General features: G+C 59.2%; 1 protein-coding gene across 11 annotated transcripts in view; it reads left to right on the top strand.

Moving 5' to 3' along the window:
• The window catches only part of Rimbp2 (RIMS binding protein 2), a 104731-nt gene extending 91760 nt beyond the window's left edge, over positions 1-12971 (top strand). For 7 of the 11 annotated variants that reach the window (XM_013503719.1, XM_013503718.1, XM_013503727.1 and 4 more), the window contains 6 exons: positions 1103-1287; positions 1512-1680; positions 2946-3049; positions 4343-4414; positions 9801-9935; positions 11737-12971. In XM_013503719.1, the coding sequence (XP_013359173.1) occupies positions 1103-1287; positions 1512-1680; positions 2946-3049; positions 4343-4414; positions 9801-9935; positions 11737-11925 (854 nt within the window). In that variant the 3' untranslated portion in view covers positions 11926-12971. Of the gene's footprint in view, positions 1-1102; positions 1288-1511; positions 1681-2945; positions 3050-4342; positions 4415-9800; positions 9936-10334 lie in introns of all 11 variants that reach the window. The other 4 variants (XM_013503722.1, XM_013503728.1, XM_013503723.1 and 1 more) reach the window with 3 other exon arrangements.
• The last annotated feature ends 4394 nt before the right edge of the window (positions 12972-17365 follow it).

Raw genomic sequence — 17365 nt, forward strand, 5'->3', positions numbered from 1 at the left:
ATTTTTACTTTTTGTTTTTGTCATAAAACTTCTTAAAAACAGTGTTTTCAGTTAACAGAGAACCAGTCCCTTCCCTGACTATTAAGAAAGTCAAAGCCCTTGTGAAGATGTTAGCCAAGTCTGCTGCTGAAAAACTGGGTTCCCAGCAAAAAAAAAAAAAAAATCAGACTTGTAGAAAACAAAGGCCGAAACAGGACGCCTTCTCCAGGCGCGGAAGGTCCTGCAGCCCGGGAGAGAGGTGTCCAGAGCCACTGCGCATTTTAAACTGAATTCTGTGCTGGGGAACAGGGCCAGCTGGCTGGTCCCTGCGCCCAGGCCGCCCTCCCACACCCGAGTCCTTCCCACTCCCTGTCCCCTGCTGGGGGCCAGCGGGCAGGACAGCGGACAGGGCTGCCCTCCTGCCCGTCTCCAACTCTTACAACTGCACAGCAACACAGATGTGTCTGACCCTCCATATCTGCACACGCCACATCTGCACACTCGACCAACTGCAGCCCGAACATATTTTTAAAAATCGCATCTGCACTGGACTTGAGGGCGTCTTGCCCATCACGATTTCCATAGCATAGCGTGTGCGATCAGGGAGCACGGTCAGCCCGAGCAGAGCCCTCCGCGTCCGAGTGTGCGGAGGTGCTGGGTGAATGTGGCCCCATCCTGTGCGGGGGCCGTGAGTGTGGAGGAGTCTGGAGGCGCCAGAAGCACTGGGCCTGGTCCCTGGGGTCAGCATTTCAGAAAGGGTTACTGCAGGGGGCGAGTTGAAGCCAGCTCTGCTGCGGAGCTGCGGTCACACATGAAGGAGGTGTGTGGCCTGGGCTCGATGTCCAGAGCGCTGTGGCCGCCCGGTCACTGCCCTGTGTGTGGGCGGAGGCACAGAAGTGCTGTAAACTTGTACTCGCTCTGAGTCTGGGAGCAGGCAGTCCTGGGGGCGCAGATGGGAGTCCACTCACAGCCGCGGCTGCTGGGTCTGCGTCTGCCTCCTCGCCCAGCCGCTTAATTTTGTTGTGGAGGTCAGAGTTGAGGGCCACCCTGCCCCCATCCTGTCCCAGCTGCTGTGTTGCACGGGGTCACCTGGCCCTCCGCCTTGTCCCCCTCATGCTCCAAGACGACTACGCCGGGCACGACCGCCTCTCCCCGGACTTCTATGATGAGTCGGAGTTGGACCCCGGTGCCGAGGAGCCCCCGGCCCGCATCTTCGTGGCTCTCTTTGACTACGACCCGCTCACCATGTCCCCCAACCCTGATGCCGCGGAGGAGGAGCTGCCTTTCAAGGAAGGCCAGATCATCAAGGTGGGGGCCGTGGCCGCTTCGTGGGCACAGGGCTCGAGCAGGGACAGAGCCCACCTCGGGGAGTGGCCGGAGGAGGATCCTGCCTCTCCGACGTGGGCAGTGCCCTGTGGCATTAGGGGTCTTGGAGAGGGGCCTGGAGGCCCTGTGAGCCTGCGGGGGGGGGGGCCAGGGAGGCCCAGTGGGTGTGGAACGAGGGTCACAGCATGGCCTGTCCTTTGCTGCAGGTGTATGGAGACAAGGACGCCGACGGGTTTTACCGTGGGGAGACCTGTGCCCGGCTCGGCCTCATCCCGTGCAACATGGTGTCTGAGATCCAGGCGGACGACGACGAGATGCGGGGCCAGCTGCTGCGCCAGGGCTTCCTCCCGCTCCACACCCCGGTGGAGAAGACAGGTGGGGGCGACTGGCTGTGTGCTAACGCAGCGGTGATGGTCTGGCTGATGGGGCGGCCAGAGCTGCTCCATGCCAGAGCACAGAGTGGCAGCTGCTTTCTGTATGTGCCGTGAGCACCGGCCTGGCGTGGTACATTCCCAAGGGCCCCGGGGCCATACCCCCTGCCTCTGGGGCTCCTGCATAGGCACAGGCCACGTGAGCCCCTGTCCTGTTGTGTGGGCCGTGCACTGTTCTGCTCTGGGTGTTTTGAGCCAGTCAGCAAACAGCAGCCAGAAGACAGCCATGCTGGCCCCAGGATGTGTCCCCCTGTGCTCTGTAGCTTTTCCCTCCTGGAGGAGACAGAAGGCCTCTTCTTGAGCTGCATAGCTGGAGGGACAAAGCTCAGGCTGCGCCCTTCGTTTCTTGGGTTACATATCCAAGACCCAGGTGGACTCCTAGACCAGAGCCCATGCCCAGTGGTTGCGAGAATGCACACCATGTTATGGGTGTCACACATCTCGAAGGTATTTCCCTCCTTGTTCGATGAGGCTCCCGCTCCAGGGGGGCGCAACACGCTCCCGGCAGCCCCAGTTGGGTGGCCTGGGCCTAGGCCACCCTGGGGCTCTGAGGACCGGCAGCCCTCCTCACCTCAGGCCAGGGGTCTGGGCCTCGTGCTGGGCCCACAGTAGCTTGGCTTGTGTCGAACTTTGGTGGTGTGTGTTTGGGTTTTTTGGGTCTCCTTTGCAGTACTGGGGATTGAACCGAAGGCCTTCACAGTCCTTTTCATTTTTACTGTAAGGCAGTCTTGCTAAGTGGCTAAACTGCCCAGGCTGGGCTGACTTGGGATCCTCCTGCCTCAGCCTCCCGAGTGCTGGGATCACAGGTGTGCCCACCAGGCCCAGCTCCAGGAGAAGCACTTGTGACTCTGAGCTGCAGGTCTCTCCCAGAGCCTTCGTCCACCCCTTGCTTCTTGCTGAGCCTCTCTGAGCCCCAGCAACCCTGTGCTGGCCCAGACAGTTCGGCACCACAGCTGGGGAGGGTCTGGCTCTGTAGAGCGTGGTCTGATGGCCCTGAGGAGGAGGAGGGGAGGGTCACTGCCATGCCAGGGCACAAACACAAGTCCAGAGGCCACAGCAGCATTGCAAGCTGGGGGCCGCGGAGGGCAGGGCTGTTGGCCCAGGTCCTAGAGGGGGCAGGTGCCAGGCACGTGGCCTGGGCTGGGCATGGGACCCCTTGGTTGGGCAGTGACGTCACAGCAACCTGTTTTTCCCCTTGTCTGGTCGCAGAGAGGAGCAGGAGGAGTGGCAGGCCGCACTCAGTGTCCACACGGAGAATGGTGGCCCTGTACGACTATGACCCACGGGAAAGCTCGCCCAACGTGGACGTGGAGGTACAGCGGTGTCTCGGGGCGTGGCCACCCTGCACCCATGCTGAAGCCGCCACTCAGTCACACCTGCTCCCCTCAGCCCTTCTCCGCACGGTGGCGGGTTAGGGACTGTGGCCCCCAGGGTGCGGCAGGCGGGTCGTCTGTGCATCCAGAGCCAGCTGCTGGCCAGAGCGCTTGTGAGAAACTCCAGGGAGGAGCAGTGTGTTGTTTTAAATCATCATTTGCAGGGGCCGGGGGTATAGCTCAGCAGCACAAGTCCCTGCCTGTCAAGCACTAGGTCCTGAGTTCCATTCCCGGTACCAAAATAAATAAATCATTGTTTGCAGCAGCATGATACAGCTCATCCCCCCCACTTCGCTCCAGGCTCCCCTCCTGACCCCCACGCTGTCCCGTTTCCATCCCGAGGCCCCTGGCCTGACTAGTCCAGTCCCAGTCATAACCGAGCTGTGTGCTGCTCAGCGCCAGGAATCCCTCAAGTGTCAGTGTGTGTCAGACTGTAGCGGAGCTCTGTGCCCCAGAAACACTGTCCTGGAGCGGTCCCCACGGAGGCCTTGGAGTGAGGGTTCACTGTCCCGGCAAGCTGTCCCCAACCCAGATGTCCCCACCCCACGACTGATGGGCCTGTGAGCCATGTAGCACATCTGGGGAGAAACGAGGGAGGAAGGGAGTTCCCCGGGCGAGAAGTTCCCGGGGCAAAGCCAAGCGCCAGGCCACTGTCACACGATGGGGAGTGAGAGAGGGCAGGCCGTGTCCTGGGCCGCACGTCGAAGGCTGCACCCGCCCTGTCCTGGGAGCTGCCCTGCAGGCCTGGGGCTGTGTATCGGGTCCCAGGCATGCCTCTGACCAGCCACTGCCCATGATTTGATCCCTTGATTTCATATTTATAAAAAATGTTTGTTGTATCCTCTCTCGTATCAAGGTCTGCGGCGACACCAGACCCTTACAGGTTGCTGTCACTGCACAGGGCAGGGTTCCTATCTCTGGCAGAGGGCCGTTTGTGAGGGTCCTCACTCTGCAGGGGGCATTCCCCGCCCAGGCCCTCACAGCCATGTGGGCAGTGAGTTTTAGAGATGTCTGACCCGAGAAGGCAGCTGTGGCCTTGCGTGTGGGCCCGGCCAGGGCTCACAGTGCCACAGCAGTTTGTAGGTTGAGACAGGTGGGTTGTGGGGCGACCCTGAATCTCTCAGCAGGGCCGGCCAGCAGCTCCAGCCCTGGCCCCTGCACTCCAGGGGAGGGGCAGGAAGTGGTGCTCCTTGTGTAGCAGGGTGCTACTGACTTTACGTTCCATCTCTGCAGGCTGAACTTACGTTTTGCACGGGAGATATCATTGCTGTTTTTGGCGACATTGACGAGGATGGGTTTTATTACGTAAGTTTTTGAAGCTTTAAGAAGCACTTTCATTTGCTCTGGGATTTCGGCTTTGCTCATCTGTTGTCAGATGTTCACGGCGAGCTCCGTGTGTGTGTGTGCACGGCGAGCTCCGTGCAGTTCACTGCGAAGCTTGCCAGGCGCTGCTGTCCCTGCTGAGCAGCATGCGATGTTTGGAATCGGTCCTGGGATCCCCACCGCTCTTCTTCACCGAGAGCAGCATTTTCCGTGTATAGAAACGATAGGCGAATGGCATGCAAACTGATGCATTCTGACGGTTGCAAACTGCCAGCATCCAAAATTTATGCAACAATTTAGTTCTCTGAATTTGGGGGGCGGGTAGTGGGTACTGAACACAGGGCCTTCACCGTGAGTTCATCCCCCACCTTTATTTTTTGAATAAAGTTGGTAAGTCATCCAGGCTGGGCCAGAACTTATGATCTTCCTGCCTCAGCCTCCCAAAGCACTGTGACTGCAGACAACTGCACTACCATGCCCAGCTCAGGAATTGTCGTGTAGGGAAGTGACGAACTGTGAATATACACAGAGATTTTAGATCTTATTCCACCGCCCTCCCTGAAGCAGCCAGTCCCTGCTCCACCTGGCCTCCCTGCTGTGAAGTTTCCTCTCCTCTCAGGGTTGGCAGGCCTGAGCCCTTGCGTCCCCATTCCCACCCCTTTGCTGATGGGAGACCGGGACAGGCCGGGGCCCGGCTGGTGGCCATGGTCTTTCCACTGCTGGGTGGCCGCGTGACTGTGTCTACGGGGACACGGTGCCCGCCACGCGTCCGTCTCACCGGCACTTCCATCTCCATCTCAGCCACCCGCAGTTCCTGAGCTGTCCGTTGCATGTGTGGCTTTGGATCTTTGGTTTCCCTCAGGAAGAATTTTAACTGGATGGGATCACGTGTTGCAGTCCCCAGAGTGAGGCCTGGGACAGCCATCGGTGACACGGACGCCCGCTGTGCTTGGCTTCTTCCCTCTCCCACTGTTTTCGCATGGAAACCCCACAGCTGACCTTTTTCTAATGAGATCACCAAGCGAGAGCACTGCTGTAGAGACCATTTATCTAGTGAGAAATCCGTGCTGTCTACTTTAAAAATTCCTCCTGCTCCTGTGTGTTCCACTCCAAGCGTTTGTGGACTCCAGCCCCACTCGGCACTGTTTCAGTGACTGTTTCTATAAAGCACTGTGATGTTCGGGGGGTGTGTTTGGCAGGGGCCCCGCGCCCTCTGCACCGCACAAGCCCGCAGTGTCTTGCGTGGAGACCTGGGTCCGTCTGAGGTGGAGCGCGTGGCACGGCTGACGTGCGCGTGGCACGTTGTTTCCCACTTCAGCTCGCAGAGATTTACAGCTGTGCTCTTACACATCCTTTGGACATCTCAGATTCATCCTTAGGAACCACGTAGATCTTACAGCTCTTGGAAAGGGTTTCTCCTGGGATACGTTCTGTTGGCTGTTGAGAAAACCTGTTGGAAATGGGTGTTCCCCACAAGTCGGTCTTCGGAATGCGACTGTCTGTCGCTCGGTTGGTTTCTCTTGGGCGCCCAGTGATAGTTGTTGTGTCTCTCCCTCACCAGTTTATACCTTCTTTCTTTTCACTGTCTCAGAGTGTGGGTTAGAACACCCCTGAGCACTGGGGTGAGCTGTGACTTCAGACATAATTTAGTAACAAGTGAACACACATTGTTTTACGGTGTGTATTTTCTATTTATTGGTTAGGTCCTCAGCAAAGAGTTAGCCTGCAACCCAACGCTGGGTGGCCGGGGCAGGCAGAGTACAAGTTTGAGCCAGCTCAGGCAATTTAGTGAGATGCTGTTACCAAAGAAAAAAAGCAAAGTTGGGGTGTAGTTAAGTGTGACGACCCTGGGTTCAATCCCCAGTTCTGGGGCGCATTCTGATTTAGACCACTGAGCTGATTTTTTATAAGTGAGTTGGGGACCATGATCCATAATTATTTTTAAAGCACTGGATTTGATCGTTAGCACTTTCTTGAGAGGTTACTTTTATGTTGGAGAAATGCTACTTGTCTGGCTCTTGGGAGCGTCGTTGTGGCTTTTGGTATCAGGGCTGGTCAGAATTATTGATGAACTGAAGGAAGCGCTTCCTTTGTGAGGCCCTGGAAACATCAGTGGTACAGACAGGGCTGCCACTGCCACTGGGAGGTTATTAGGATCAGCCTTAAATCCTTATTTTCACCATACAGAACATAGTTGTGCACCAGTTTTTATTTGCTTAACAGGTTATCTCATTGAGTTGATTTTTAGAAAAGGTATATACACTACCTACAAATACACACTAGCTTGTAGAGTGTGTAGGCAGCACTGGGTAGAGTATCTTCTTAGACTTTAAAGGCATTTTCTGACATCCTTAAGTTGTGGCTCGGCCTCTCGAGTGCCTCTCCCACGTCGTACGGTGTTGTGTGGTCGGCTCTGCTCCCAGTGGCTCCCACGTTGTTCTGTCTGCCAGCGTCACAGAGGGCACTGCCCAGCCAGGCACCCTCATTATTCCAATTTGATCAGCGCGGACAAAGGATGTCCGTTGGCTGCTGGAGCCATTAGATTTCCTAGGAGTCTTGCTCTGACGTGTACAAGCATGTCAGTCAACCTCCAGGTATTTTACAGGCCCAATACCGCAGCGTCCTCCTGTCCCGAGTGGTCTCTGCGTGCCCTGCCCTAAGGGTGAACCTGGCCTGCTCCTGACCCTATCTCTCCTCCCTGTGCCACTACGGTCCCCAAATCCATGGTGGTCCTTGCGTAGCCTGGCGCCTCTACACCCCATTTTACTCACTTACATACTTTTTGGTGCTGGGAGTGGGACCCCGGGCCGCATGACGCTGGCCAAGCACCCACTGAGAAGCTCAGTCGTGGTCACACCATCAGTGAGACGCACAGAGGTGACAGGACCGTGCCAAGGCGCAGAGCAGGGGGCAGCATCCCTCCTGGTGCTTGAGGCCCCGCCTCCAGGTCTGTGTCCGGCATCGATAGGGAGACAGTGGGGGTGAGGTGGAGAGAGGACCGGGCCCGAGGTGGCTGGCTCTAGACGGACGCAGGCAGGCCGCGCCAGCAGGGGGAGGGGGCACCTGACTGGCGCTGTCCTTGGGACAGGGACAGAAAACAGTTGCAGGAACACTGTGGCTGGGGTGTGGAGGTGGAGGGTCCGCGTCGGGCTCCCGGGACACGCCAGCAACCTCGGCTGCTGTGAGCAGCAGTGGGCGGTGGCTGCCCTGTGCCACCAGTGCTGCGGGTCTGCGGGACCTGTGGGGTGTGGTCAGCGGCCTCTCACAAGGACAGGCCGCCAGGGCAGATGGTCTGTGCAGGGACACAGCTTCCCAGGACGCAGCCCCTCGAGCAGGCAGCTGCACTTAGTGCCGCCCAAGGACAGGTCTTCTCGTGTGCAGAGGGGGCATGGCCGTGGCGGCCCCGGGCAGAGCAGTGTAGGCTTTCCACAGATGAGTGTGGCTGCAGACCCTCCTTAAGGCCCCGTGGGCGCAGGCGCAGTGAGCAGCAGAGGAAAGCGAGGTCACGCTGGCGCCTGAGGAGGGGTGGGCTCCTAGGTAAACTGGAGGTGCAGTCCTCAAGGTCAGAGCAGAAGCTCAGTGGGGAGAGGCGCTGCGCGTCACCAGCTAGAGTCAGTGGACAGGAGGAGGTGGGAGGCGCCAGGGCCTTTTTTCAATGAATTTTTATTTTTAATTGTGGCAGAATACACACTCTAGAATTTACCAGGTGAAGTGCAATCTGTAGGAGTATAGCTCAGTGCATTAAGGACATTCACACCGTTATGTGGCCGACCATCTTCTCCAGAACTTTGTCACAAAACTAAACCCCTGTCCCCCTCAGACAAGAACCCCTCCCCCGTCCCTGGGCCTGGCACTGCCCCCCGCTGCTGTTGTCTGCCTGTGGATCTCTGCCCTGGGGACACCCCTCAGTGGGCACTAGCAGTGTTTGTCCTTTGTGCCTGATTCACTTCCCTCAGGCCGCCATGGCGGGGCGTGGCGTGACCTCGCCCCTTTCCGGCAGGGCGGTCTGTCTGCACCATCTTTGCCCCCTCACTCTCTGCCTGCATGCTTGGGCTGCTGGTACCTTTTGTGATCAACGTGGCTGCCCTCATAGGTGCGAGGTATCCTTTGGAGATGCTGCCTTCAGATCTGGGGGGCGGGGCACTGGGAGTGGAGCTGTTGGCTCACAGGAGGATTCTAGTTTTAATTTTCTCAGGAGCAGCCACCGTTTGCCAAGTGGCCGGCCCAGCCTGGATTCCTGCCCGCAGAGCCGTTATTGGCTGCTGTTGTTCTGGTTTCTGTTTCTGGAGATTTTCTCTGGGGTGCCTTGGGTCTGGGGAAGGAAGGACCATCAGCCTGTGATGCCAGTGCCGCTGTCCCTGTGGCCAGACTGCGGACGGGGACCGGGGACTGCGCGAGGGGAGGGGAGGGGAGCGTCTCACAGCTTTGATTCTCACCTCTCCAGCGATGAGGGGCGCTCTATCTCCCGCTGTGTGCATGGCCAGCTAAATCTGGCGTCGGGAAGTGTCTACCATTTGGTCTTTTCCTGGCTGGGCTGCAGGAGCCCTTTGCATTTGCTGGCTCTTCTGCTTCGCAGACCCAAGGTGTCTGAGCGCGTTCTCCCCTCGTCTCTGCTGCCTGGCCTGGCACTGCGTGGCGCCCTTTGGCTCAGATAGAGCGGGCTGACTCCTTCCCATTGCACCCTCGGCCTGGTGGGGCAGCTGTGATTGCTTCTGAGACACGGTGGCACCGCGCTGTTGGGGTGCCAGGGACTCCCAGCTCTGGGGCCACAGGCACCACTGCACGCAGCGAGGGGCCCCATCTGGGCCCTGGCCTGGGCACCTGCGGGCTGGTGGGTACAGGATGTGCATGGGGCATGGGAGGGAAGCCAGGCCTGGCCCGCAGCTCGGCCTCCTGCCAGCAGGGCACCTGCGTGGCCCTGGCCCGAGGACCTGAGCTTGCCAGGTCACCTGGCTCGGCGGGCTCGAGACGCACAGAAGGGAGTGTCCGCAGAGTGGCTCCCATATGCGCCACCCCAAGACTGCCTCAGCCCAAGAGTGGACAGGCCGCGCCTCCTCGCCGGGCCCTGCATGTTCAGCTCTTGGCCAAGTTGCTCCTGTCCTTTCCCGCTGGGAGACTGAACCCAGGGCCTTCGCACTGAGCTGTATCCCCAGCCCATTTTACTTTTTGTCTTGAGATAGGCTCTCCTAAGTCGTTCGGCTGCCCAGGCTGGGCTCAAACCTGTGCTGTACCTGCCTCAGCCTCCCAGAGCGCTGGGTGGACAGGCTGGGCTGTCACCTGGTCAGGCCCCATGTGACAGACCTCATGTTCCGGCGTCCCTGGGGCCCCCTCACTGCCCAGCTCATGCTCCTTATGCCCGTGTTTCCAGGGGGAGCTGAACGGGCAGCGAGGCCTGGTGCCTTCCAACTTCCTGGAAGAAGTGCCTGACGACGTGGAGGTCTACCTTTCCGACGCCCCATCCCTCTGCTCTCAAGACACAGCCCTGCATGCCAAGGCCAAAAGGGTAAGCACACCCCCCAGCCCCAGCCTCGCCCTCTGCGTGCTCTCGTGGGGTCTCTGTGGCGGTGCCGTCACATCTGGGGCCGAGCAGCACACAGCCCGCGGTGCCCGCCCAGGCGCTCACTGCGGGAGCCCACCCCCAGACCGTCAGTCCCCGCACACACAGGACCCTGAGCGCCCGCCCTTCCGCCCCACACGACAGACGCACACTCAGGTGACGGAGGGCGAGCCGGGCACGCCCCCCCTCAGGAGCCCAGGGCTCAGCACGGCGGCAGCGCCCCCTCGCATCTGCCTGCGACACGCACTCGTGTTTCTCATCTTTGCTTTACACCATCACTGCGAGTCCCTATCTGTCATGTTTTACGTATATATTTTTATTTCTCTGTCATCTGCTTGGACACAGAAGAAGAGCGTTCATTTCACACCCTAAGCAGGCATGTAGCCTTCACGTAAGTGAGCAGCCGGAGACACCTAGAGAGATACCGACTTAAGCTACTGACACGGACCAGTGCGGTAGCCTTAAGGCTTCGCTGTGGGCTTTCAGAGAGAACAAAGAAATATGTCTCAAAGCCTGGGTCCGAAGGGTTAGGCTGCCACGGGGCTCAGTTGCACAGCAACTGAATGCGGAGTGAAGCACGCCCTCTCCCAGCCCTTCCCTGGGAGCTCCGCTCACTGCTCGGAAGGCCGACATTGGGAACATATTTCTTGCCCAGCGAGCTGTCTGTTTACATAGAGCGCTCACTGTCTACTCTGAGCAGGAGCTGCATATTGCATTGTTAGCCACTCTCAACAAAGCACAACCCAGCCGTGTGTGTACTAGGCCAAGTCTTACTTTGAAACCAAACTGGAGCCCCCTCTAATTTAAGACGAAGCAGACGAGGGTGGCCGTGGTGGTCCGGGCTGGCCCGGACTGCAGTGACCACACGTTACCTTGCTCCCCCGCCGAGCACACAGAGCACACACGCAGATGCGGCCGCGTGTGGGTACCAATGCAATACCACGCCTTGGACGCGTGCAGCTCCCGTGACCGCACTAGGGAACCATGGTATCTTCAGGTGTGCTTTGGGACGCACTGCTAGGTGTTTTCCATTAGAACCAGACCTTGATTCCAAATCCTAGCAAGCTTGAGGCCCCTTGGCTGCCGAACACGGAGCGCTCACTTCCCGGGGTGTGCGGGGAGAGTGGAGTGACGGCAGGGGTCCCGTGCAGGGCGGCGGAAGGTGCCACCCCTAAAGCCTGGAGCATGGAAATGCGCCCGGTGCTGTGCCCCGGGACAAAGTCCCGCTCGTTTACGGGGGAATAATGCAAGCACAATAAGGGCCTTCAAGCTTTCTTCGATTGTAATTAAGGTTCGTTTTAGTTTTTTTTCTTTCAACCGGTGTGCCATCTCCAGTGTTTTCTATAGTTTCTAACTAACCCAAGAGTGCATTGAACAGTATCAGGGTTTTATATAACCAAAGTAGTTCTCAAACGCATCCAAATTCCCTCTTGAGATGACTGACGGGTCCTCGGCCAGCCCGACTATCAATCTGACTCAAACGCCTTCCCCGCTTTCAGTCTGAATTCGCGGAGTAAATTGTGACCTAGCTTTGTTTGCCGAAGCGACAGCCACCCTTCTCCCAAGCCAAGGCCTCAGGAGGCTGCTTTGGGCGAGGGGTGTGCTGCCTGCCCGGGCGCACTCCGACCCTTGAAAGAAGAAACGAACCCCTTCCTTCCCCGTGGCGGGGCCGGGTGGTGCGGTGTGGCCGAGTGGATCGGTGTCGGAGGTGCTCACACTCAATAAACTGTCACAATGTACCTACTAGGTTCCTCCTGAGGGTTCAGGGCCAGCAAGGAGAGCTCCATCCCCCACAGTCCACCTCCATTCGGGGTCACCTACGCCATCCATGGGTTCTGGTAGTCCTGGGAGAGGCAGGGAAATGTCCTCGAGAAAGAAAAAGGGGCTGCTTTCCAAAGGCAAGAAACTGCTGAAAAGGCTGGGCGCGGTGAAATGACCCGTGTGCTTCCGGACAGCTTCCACACCTCTGTGATTCTCTTTAATTCCAAACTAGGGCTCTCATGACTCAAGCACTTCCTAAAACCCACCTCCTCCCCTGACACCAGTAGAGACACGCACTTTTCCACTCCATCCACTCTAAGCCACCGCCAGAGCAGAGAGCCGCTGGGGCCCTCTGTCCACGCTGTGCTGTCGAGGGTCTGTCCCGCCCAGGTCTGGCCGGGAGGCGGGAGGGGCCGAGGCCGTTGCTCTGGGCCGCGCCCTCCCCACCGGGCTCCGGGCTCCTTGTCATCCATCTGTGCGCCCCAAGGAATGACTCCCGCCGCCCTGCCAGAGTGCTCGCGTCACATGCATAGCTCTCACCTCGACTCTGGTCTTGAGATTCCTAGTTCAGTCCGCCTTGATGTTCTGCCTTATAACTGCACACGAGCTGTACTGTCTAATAAAAACGCAGTGTCTACTCCCATGTGTCGTGCGTTCCTGGTCTCCACCCTCACCCACAGCAGTGAGACACACCTACTCAGGCTGCGCAGTGGAGACACCGCCTTAGTCTTTCCAGCCAGCCACACATACACACACTGTCTCTCTCACACACACACACACACACACACACACACACACACACACACACACACACGATGCTCACGTAGCGACTCCCAGAAAGAGCCGCGGGGAGCCCAGCCGGCAGAGCTGCTGCCCCGCCCAGTGTGAGGGTGCGTGGTGCACGGAGCTCTGCTCGCTGCGCTCCCTGTCAGGAGCCACAGCCCACCCCGCGGCACACGCGCAGCACACACCCACTCCTCCCTGCACCCTGCAGACCACAGAGTTGCTGACCGATGTATGTGATGGTTACTATTTTGTAATTCTTGTCCCCTTGTAATTGTTTTTACTCTTTATACATACTTTTAAGACTGCCTTTCTTTTGTAATTTCTGGAAGGTTTATAAATCAGTGACAAAGCTTTCCCCATTGTGTCTCCAAAAGCTACTGTAAACTGTAATGTAACGGTATGTGGTAGATTTATTAAAAGGAAAATTATGTGTGGTTTGGTACTGTGTGGGTGTGTGCATGTGTACAGTTAGCGTAAGATATTTTCTATAAATAAAATTTGTTATTTTATACAATGCCATTTGTTGTGTAGCTGTGTTTTAAACACCGTATCCTGGCAGGACAATCAAATGTCTTTCTCCTACATGCTAATAAAAAAACTGGGAATTCTCTTTTCTGGGAGTTTTTCAAGACCAACTTCGCCCTGGGCGCCCGGGTGCCTCGCGTCCGGCGTGTGGCTGCAGCAGCGAGGGCCGTCCTCCAGGGGCCGAGGGACGCGACCAGTCTGGGTCACGTGGGCAGGAAGCACCCTGTGTGACGGAACGCAGCAGGCTGAGAATAAACGTTAACCTAACCCTTTGGCAACTGCAGAGTCCAACTCACGTGGGCGTAATACAATGAAATAAAACTTCCCAAGTACACATTTTCCTAAGGGTCCTCAGTATTTAAAAATTCTCCCAACGATAGAAATTATGCACATTAAGAGGTGAAAACAACATTGTTCACAGCAAGGTGAAACCAATCTAGTTCAAATACATCACTTCATGGGACTAGAATTACAATCAGCACCATGTCAGCATTCACGTCGTTATGTTTTCCCCTAACACGTTCACAGAAAAAGCCGTCTGAAGAACGGATATCAATTTCTTTACAAGAAAAACACCCTAAGTAGCCAGGACTGGTGTTTCTATAAAATAGGAAAATGTGCGAGGCCCGGGTAAGCAAGAGCTGAACGGAGCCCTCCGCTCCTGTGCCGTGAAGGAGCCCAAGGCTGCGCCCTCTGGCGGCGGGCGGAGGCCGGGCGCAGGCCTCCTTGGCCAGGGAGCGAGTCAGTGGGCTTCGCTGTCGTTCTGTGACCTGCGCCTGAACGAGTCAGGACCCCGTCCCATGTGCCACACACGCCCTGCGCGTGCGTCCACCTCCCCGCAGGTGCCCTTCCCGTGCTCTCCCCGCCTTTTAAGACTGTTTCCGGGGGACGCCCGGCGATGACACCGCATTCTCAGTTCATCGCTGCCCACCCGTGCTTAGGGAAGAAAGCTTCGCTAGTGCTCATTTCGCAGCTCCGCCCTGGCCCGCGTCCCCTTCTCCTGCCCCCTCTCCCGGTGCAGCCCCAGGCCACTCTCCTCCAGCTCTGGCAGTGCCTTGCCGGGGGAAGCTGGCAGGGACGGGGGTCTTGGGGCGTCCCGGTCACCGGGCAGTCACGTGGCGTGAGCTCACCGCCGAGGCCTGGGGGAATGGAAGTCTGTGGTGGGAAGCGGGAAAAGCTGCGCGTCAGCCCCCTCTAGCAGGAAAGAGGCTCTCCGCCAGGCACGGAGGGCGGAGCACTCACGCAGCGCACTGGCCGTGTCACTCGGCTCTCAGCGCGCACGGCACACGCACTGGGGCCTGGCTGCCGGAGCAAGGACGCGCAGCTCGTCTTAGCACGGAAACCACGGAAATACCTAGAGAACACGCCGCCAGTGCCGGTGAACTTAACGTGAGAAGGCAGAGTGCAGCTCCAGGAGCAGAGGGCTCCCCGCGGGCTGAGCTGCGGCCGCCCGCTCTGAGACGCCCCGCCGAGCGTTCCCGCCTGCGCGCGGGCTCCCATCCTGGACGGTCACGAGTGCGCGGACACGCAGCTCAGCCTGTCCAGCGGAAGGAGCGCAGACCTGTGACCCACGTGCGCGACCCTCAGTGGCAGCGTGGAGATGTGAAATGCTGGTGCGGGCGGGACACGAGCTCCGTGACTGCTGTGTGCGACCCCTCGAACACGCGGCCTCGCCGTTTCTGGAGCCTCACAAGTGTTCATGTCCTTTAACTGAAGCTCGTTAGGAACCCAACAAATGAGATGCAGGCAACAACTTAAAAACTCAGCACCTCACCACACATCTGTCACCGCTGAAAAACCTAAGCGACATACACACCCCCGAGGGAAGCTGGGGACCAGGGCCCGTGGTCCCAGGCATAGGGAGCTGGCGGTGGCACAGGAGGGGCCCACAGGCCACACAGGACAGTGTGTGGTGCCATGGCCGTGGGATGGCGCCCTCCCCGCCGGGCCCCTCGGGAGGACAGCTGCGGTCCAAGCCCAGCCCAGCCATCTGCCGGCACCTCACAGTCCCCTTCCCAGCGGGCAGGGCTGGCTAGAAGAGCGCTCAGGTACAAATGACAACTCCGAAGCCCGCGTCTCCTGTACTGCAGGCCTCGGGGCTGCCCCCGGGGCTGGAGCAGCGGGAGGCAGGAGGGGAGCACTGAGGCACCAGCCTGGCTTTCCAGAAGGGCCAAGCTGGGGACCAGCAAACTCACCCCACGACACTGCCACGCCCGGCTCCGAGAGGCCCAGCCTCGGGTGACAACGGGCCACCCTCCGCCCACCAAGCACTGCTCAGTGTCGAGGGGGCCGGGTCATATGTGGATGGAGCAGCAGTCCCGGGGGAGGGCAGCCCTGAAACCGCGAGCGCCTGCTCCGCTGAATGCTTCCACACATTCAAACGGAGTCAAAAAGTCTCGATTTTTCACAAATATCACAAACAGGTTCTAGAATTCCAATGAAGTTGTCCAGGACAGAAACCTGGCCCACCACGCTCAGGAGGAGATGAGTGCAGTGGGAAAGGCAAGGGGTGCGGGTGGGGCAGACTGGGGGAGCCCGCAGGCCCCAGCAGCGGTGGGAGGCGGCAGAGGCCGGGCCGAGGCATGGTGCCCTGGGAGGACAGGACAGGCTGGGACACGCCTCGCTGCACCCCGCGCAGGGGCCAAAGCCGGGCCGTGTCCTTAGTGCACGCCACAGCCGTGAGCCAGCTCCGAGGGAATTGGGGCTCACAGCTCTGAAGTCAGGCAGAGAGCGCGGAAGCTTCACTTTACGGCAGACACCAGCCCGCTGCCCCGCTCTGCACCAGGCGGTTCCCAGGCTGGCGCTGCCCCTGGCCCCTGGCCCCGCGGCTGCAGGGCCACACCCAGCTCCTGAGGCTGCTCTCTGCCAACACGAGCTCAGACTGCAGTGCCCGGGCTGCGTGGGCAGTGCTGGTCCTGGACACGCGTTCGGTGGCAGCAGCAGCGGCAGCAGGAACGGGCGGCCTGGCCGGGACTGTGAGGTGTCCTGCGCGGGCCTGGCGGGAACGTCAGCCCAGGCGTCTGCCCGGGGAGGGGGCGTCCTCTGGGGGCGGGGCTGAGCCGAGCCCCCGCCATGGGGACCTCTTAGGAGCCCGCCCCTCACACGGAGGTGGACCCAGGCCACCCCCAGCAGCGCCTGCCCCACGCCCGCAGCCACGGCAGTCACAGGGGCTCGCTGGGTCACGACAGCTGCTGGAGAAGCGGCCCAGCTCCCTTCTCTCAGGTTCTGAGGACACTCGAGCTCCCCTGTGAGGAGAGCTCGCGCCTTCCAAGCACAGGCTTTAAGGGCCTAAGTTAGCGAGCAGCCCCGAGGCCCGTAAATCAAAGCCCTCAGCCCGGATGAGCGTGGCGCAGCCGAGCGCCTTCCTTCCTTCCCAGCCCTGCGACAGCCGCAGGGCGTGCCGGCCCGGGCCTGGCTTTCCGAGACGGGAGCCGTGTCTTCGGGGCCTGGGAACCCAGAGCCTCGCGAAGGGGCTGCGCTGCCCGGGCCGAGGCGCAGGAACCCGAGGGAAAGCGTCTTCCGCTCGTGGCGCCTTAGAGGCTGCAGGTGCCCCCGGGCGGCGCAGCAGCGCACCGCGGTGGCCTCACCGAGCTGTCGGTGGGGGGGCACTGGCCTGGGGCCGAGCTGCATCACGACGTGTTGGTGCGTCCCGTCGGGAAGCCACCCTTCCAGGCCTCCTGGGACCCAGGACCCGCCGCCTCACCCCTCCTCTCTGAAGGGGCTGCTGGAGAGCACTGTGAGCACGCGGCTGTGGGCAGCTGTCATCCCGGCCCCGCGGACCCGCGCGCACGCCCCCTCGCGCCCGGCAGCCCCCTCAGCAGCGTGGAGCAGCAGGAAGAAAAGGCACTTCCAAAAAATAACAACTGCAGTGTTACTCCAATGAGCTGACAATCGCTTTTATTTTCTAACAGACAATGACACCCCATTTGTAACATTAAATAAATACTAATGTTAACACAGAACTTCATCGGTGGCCATTTTCATTAAAGTCTTAAAATATTTCTTTGGACAAAACCGCAAACTTTCTAACTGTACTTTTCTTTTAACCCCACTACCTAACCCTGAAAAGAAACGAACGCAAGCCGCCGGGCCCCTCTGTGCCGGCGGTCCCTGGTGACACCCACGCGCAGCCTCCTGCACAGTGCGGGCGGCGGCCTGCTCGATGCCTTTGCTCCTCTCAACTCCGGAGCCGTGTTTTGGTGGTGCTGGGGCTGGAATCCAGACCCCCAATGCCGGCAGGTTCTCTAACACTGAGCTACATCTCCAGCCCCTCCTTTAAACGCAAAACAAACATTTTAAGAATG

The sequence above is a fragment of the Chinchilla lanigera genome, unplaced genomic scaffold (genome assembly GCF_000276665.1).
Source record: "Chinchilla lanigera isolate Chin_1 unplaced genomic scaffold, ChiLan1.0 scaffold00081, whole genome shotgun sequence".
Classification (NCBI taxonomy): domain Eukaryota; kingdom Metazoa; phylum Chordata; class Mammalia; order Rodentia; family Chinchillidae; genus Chinchilla; species Chinchilla lanigera.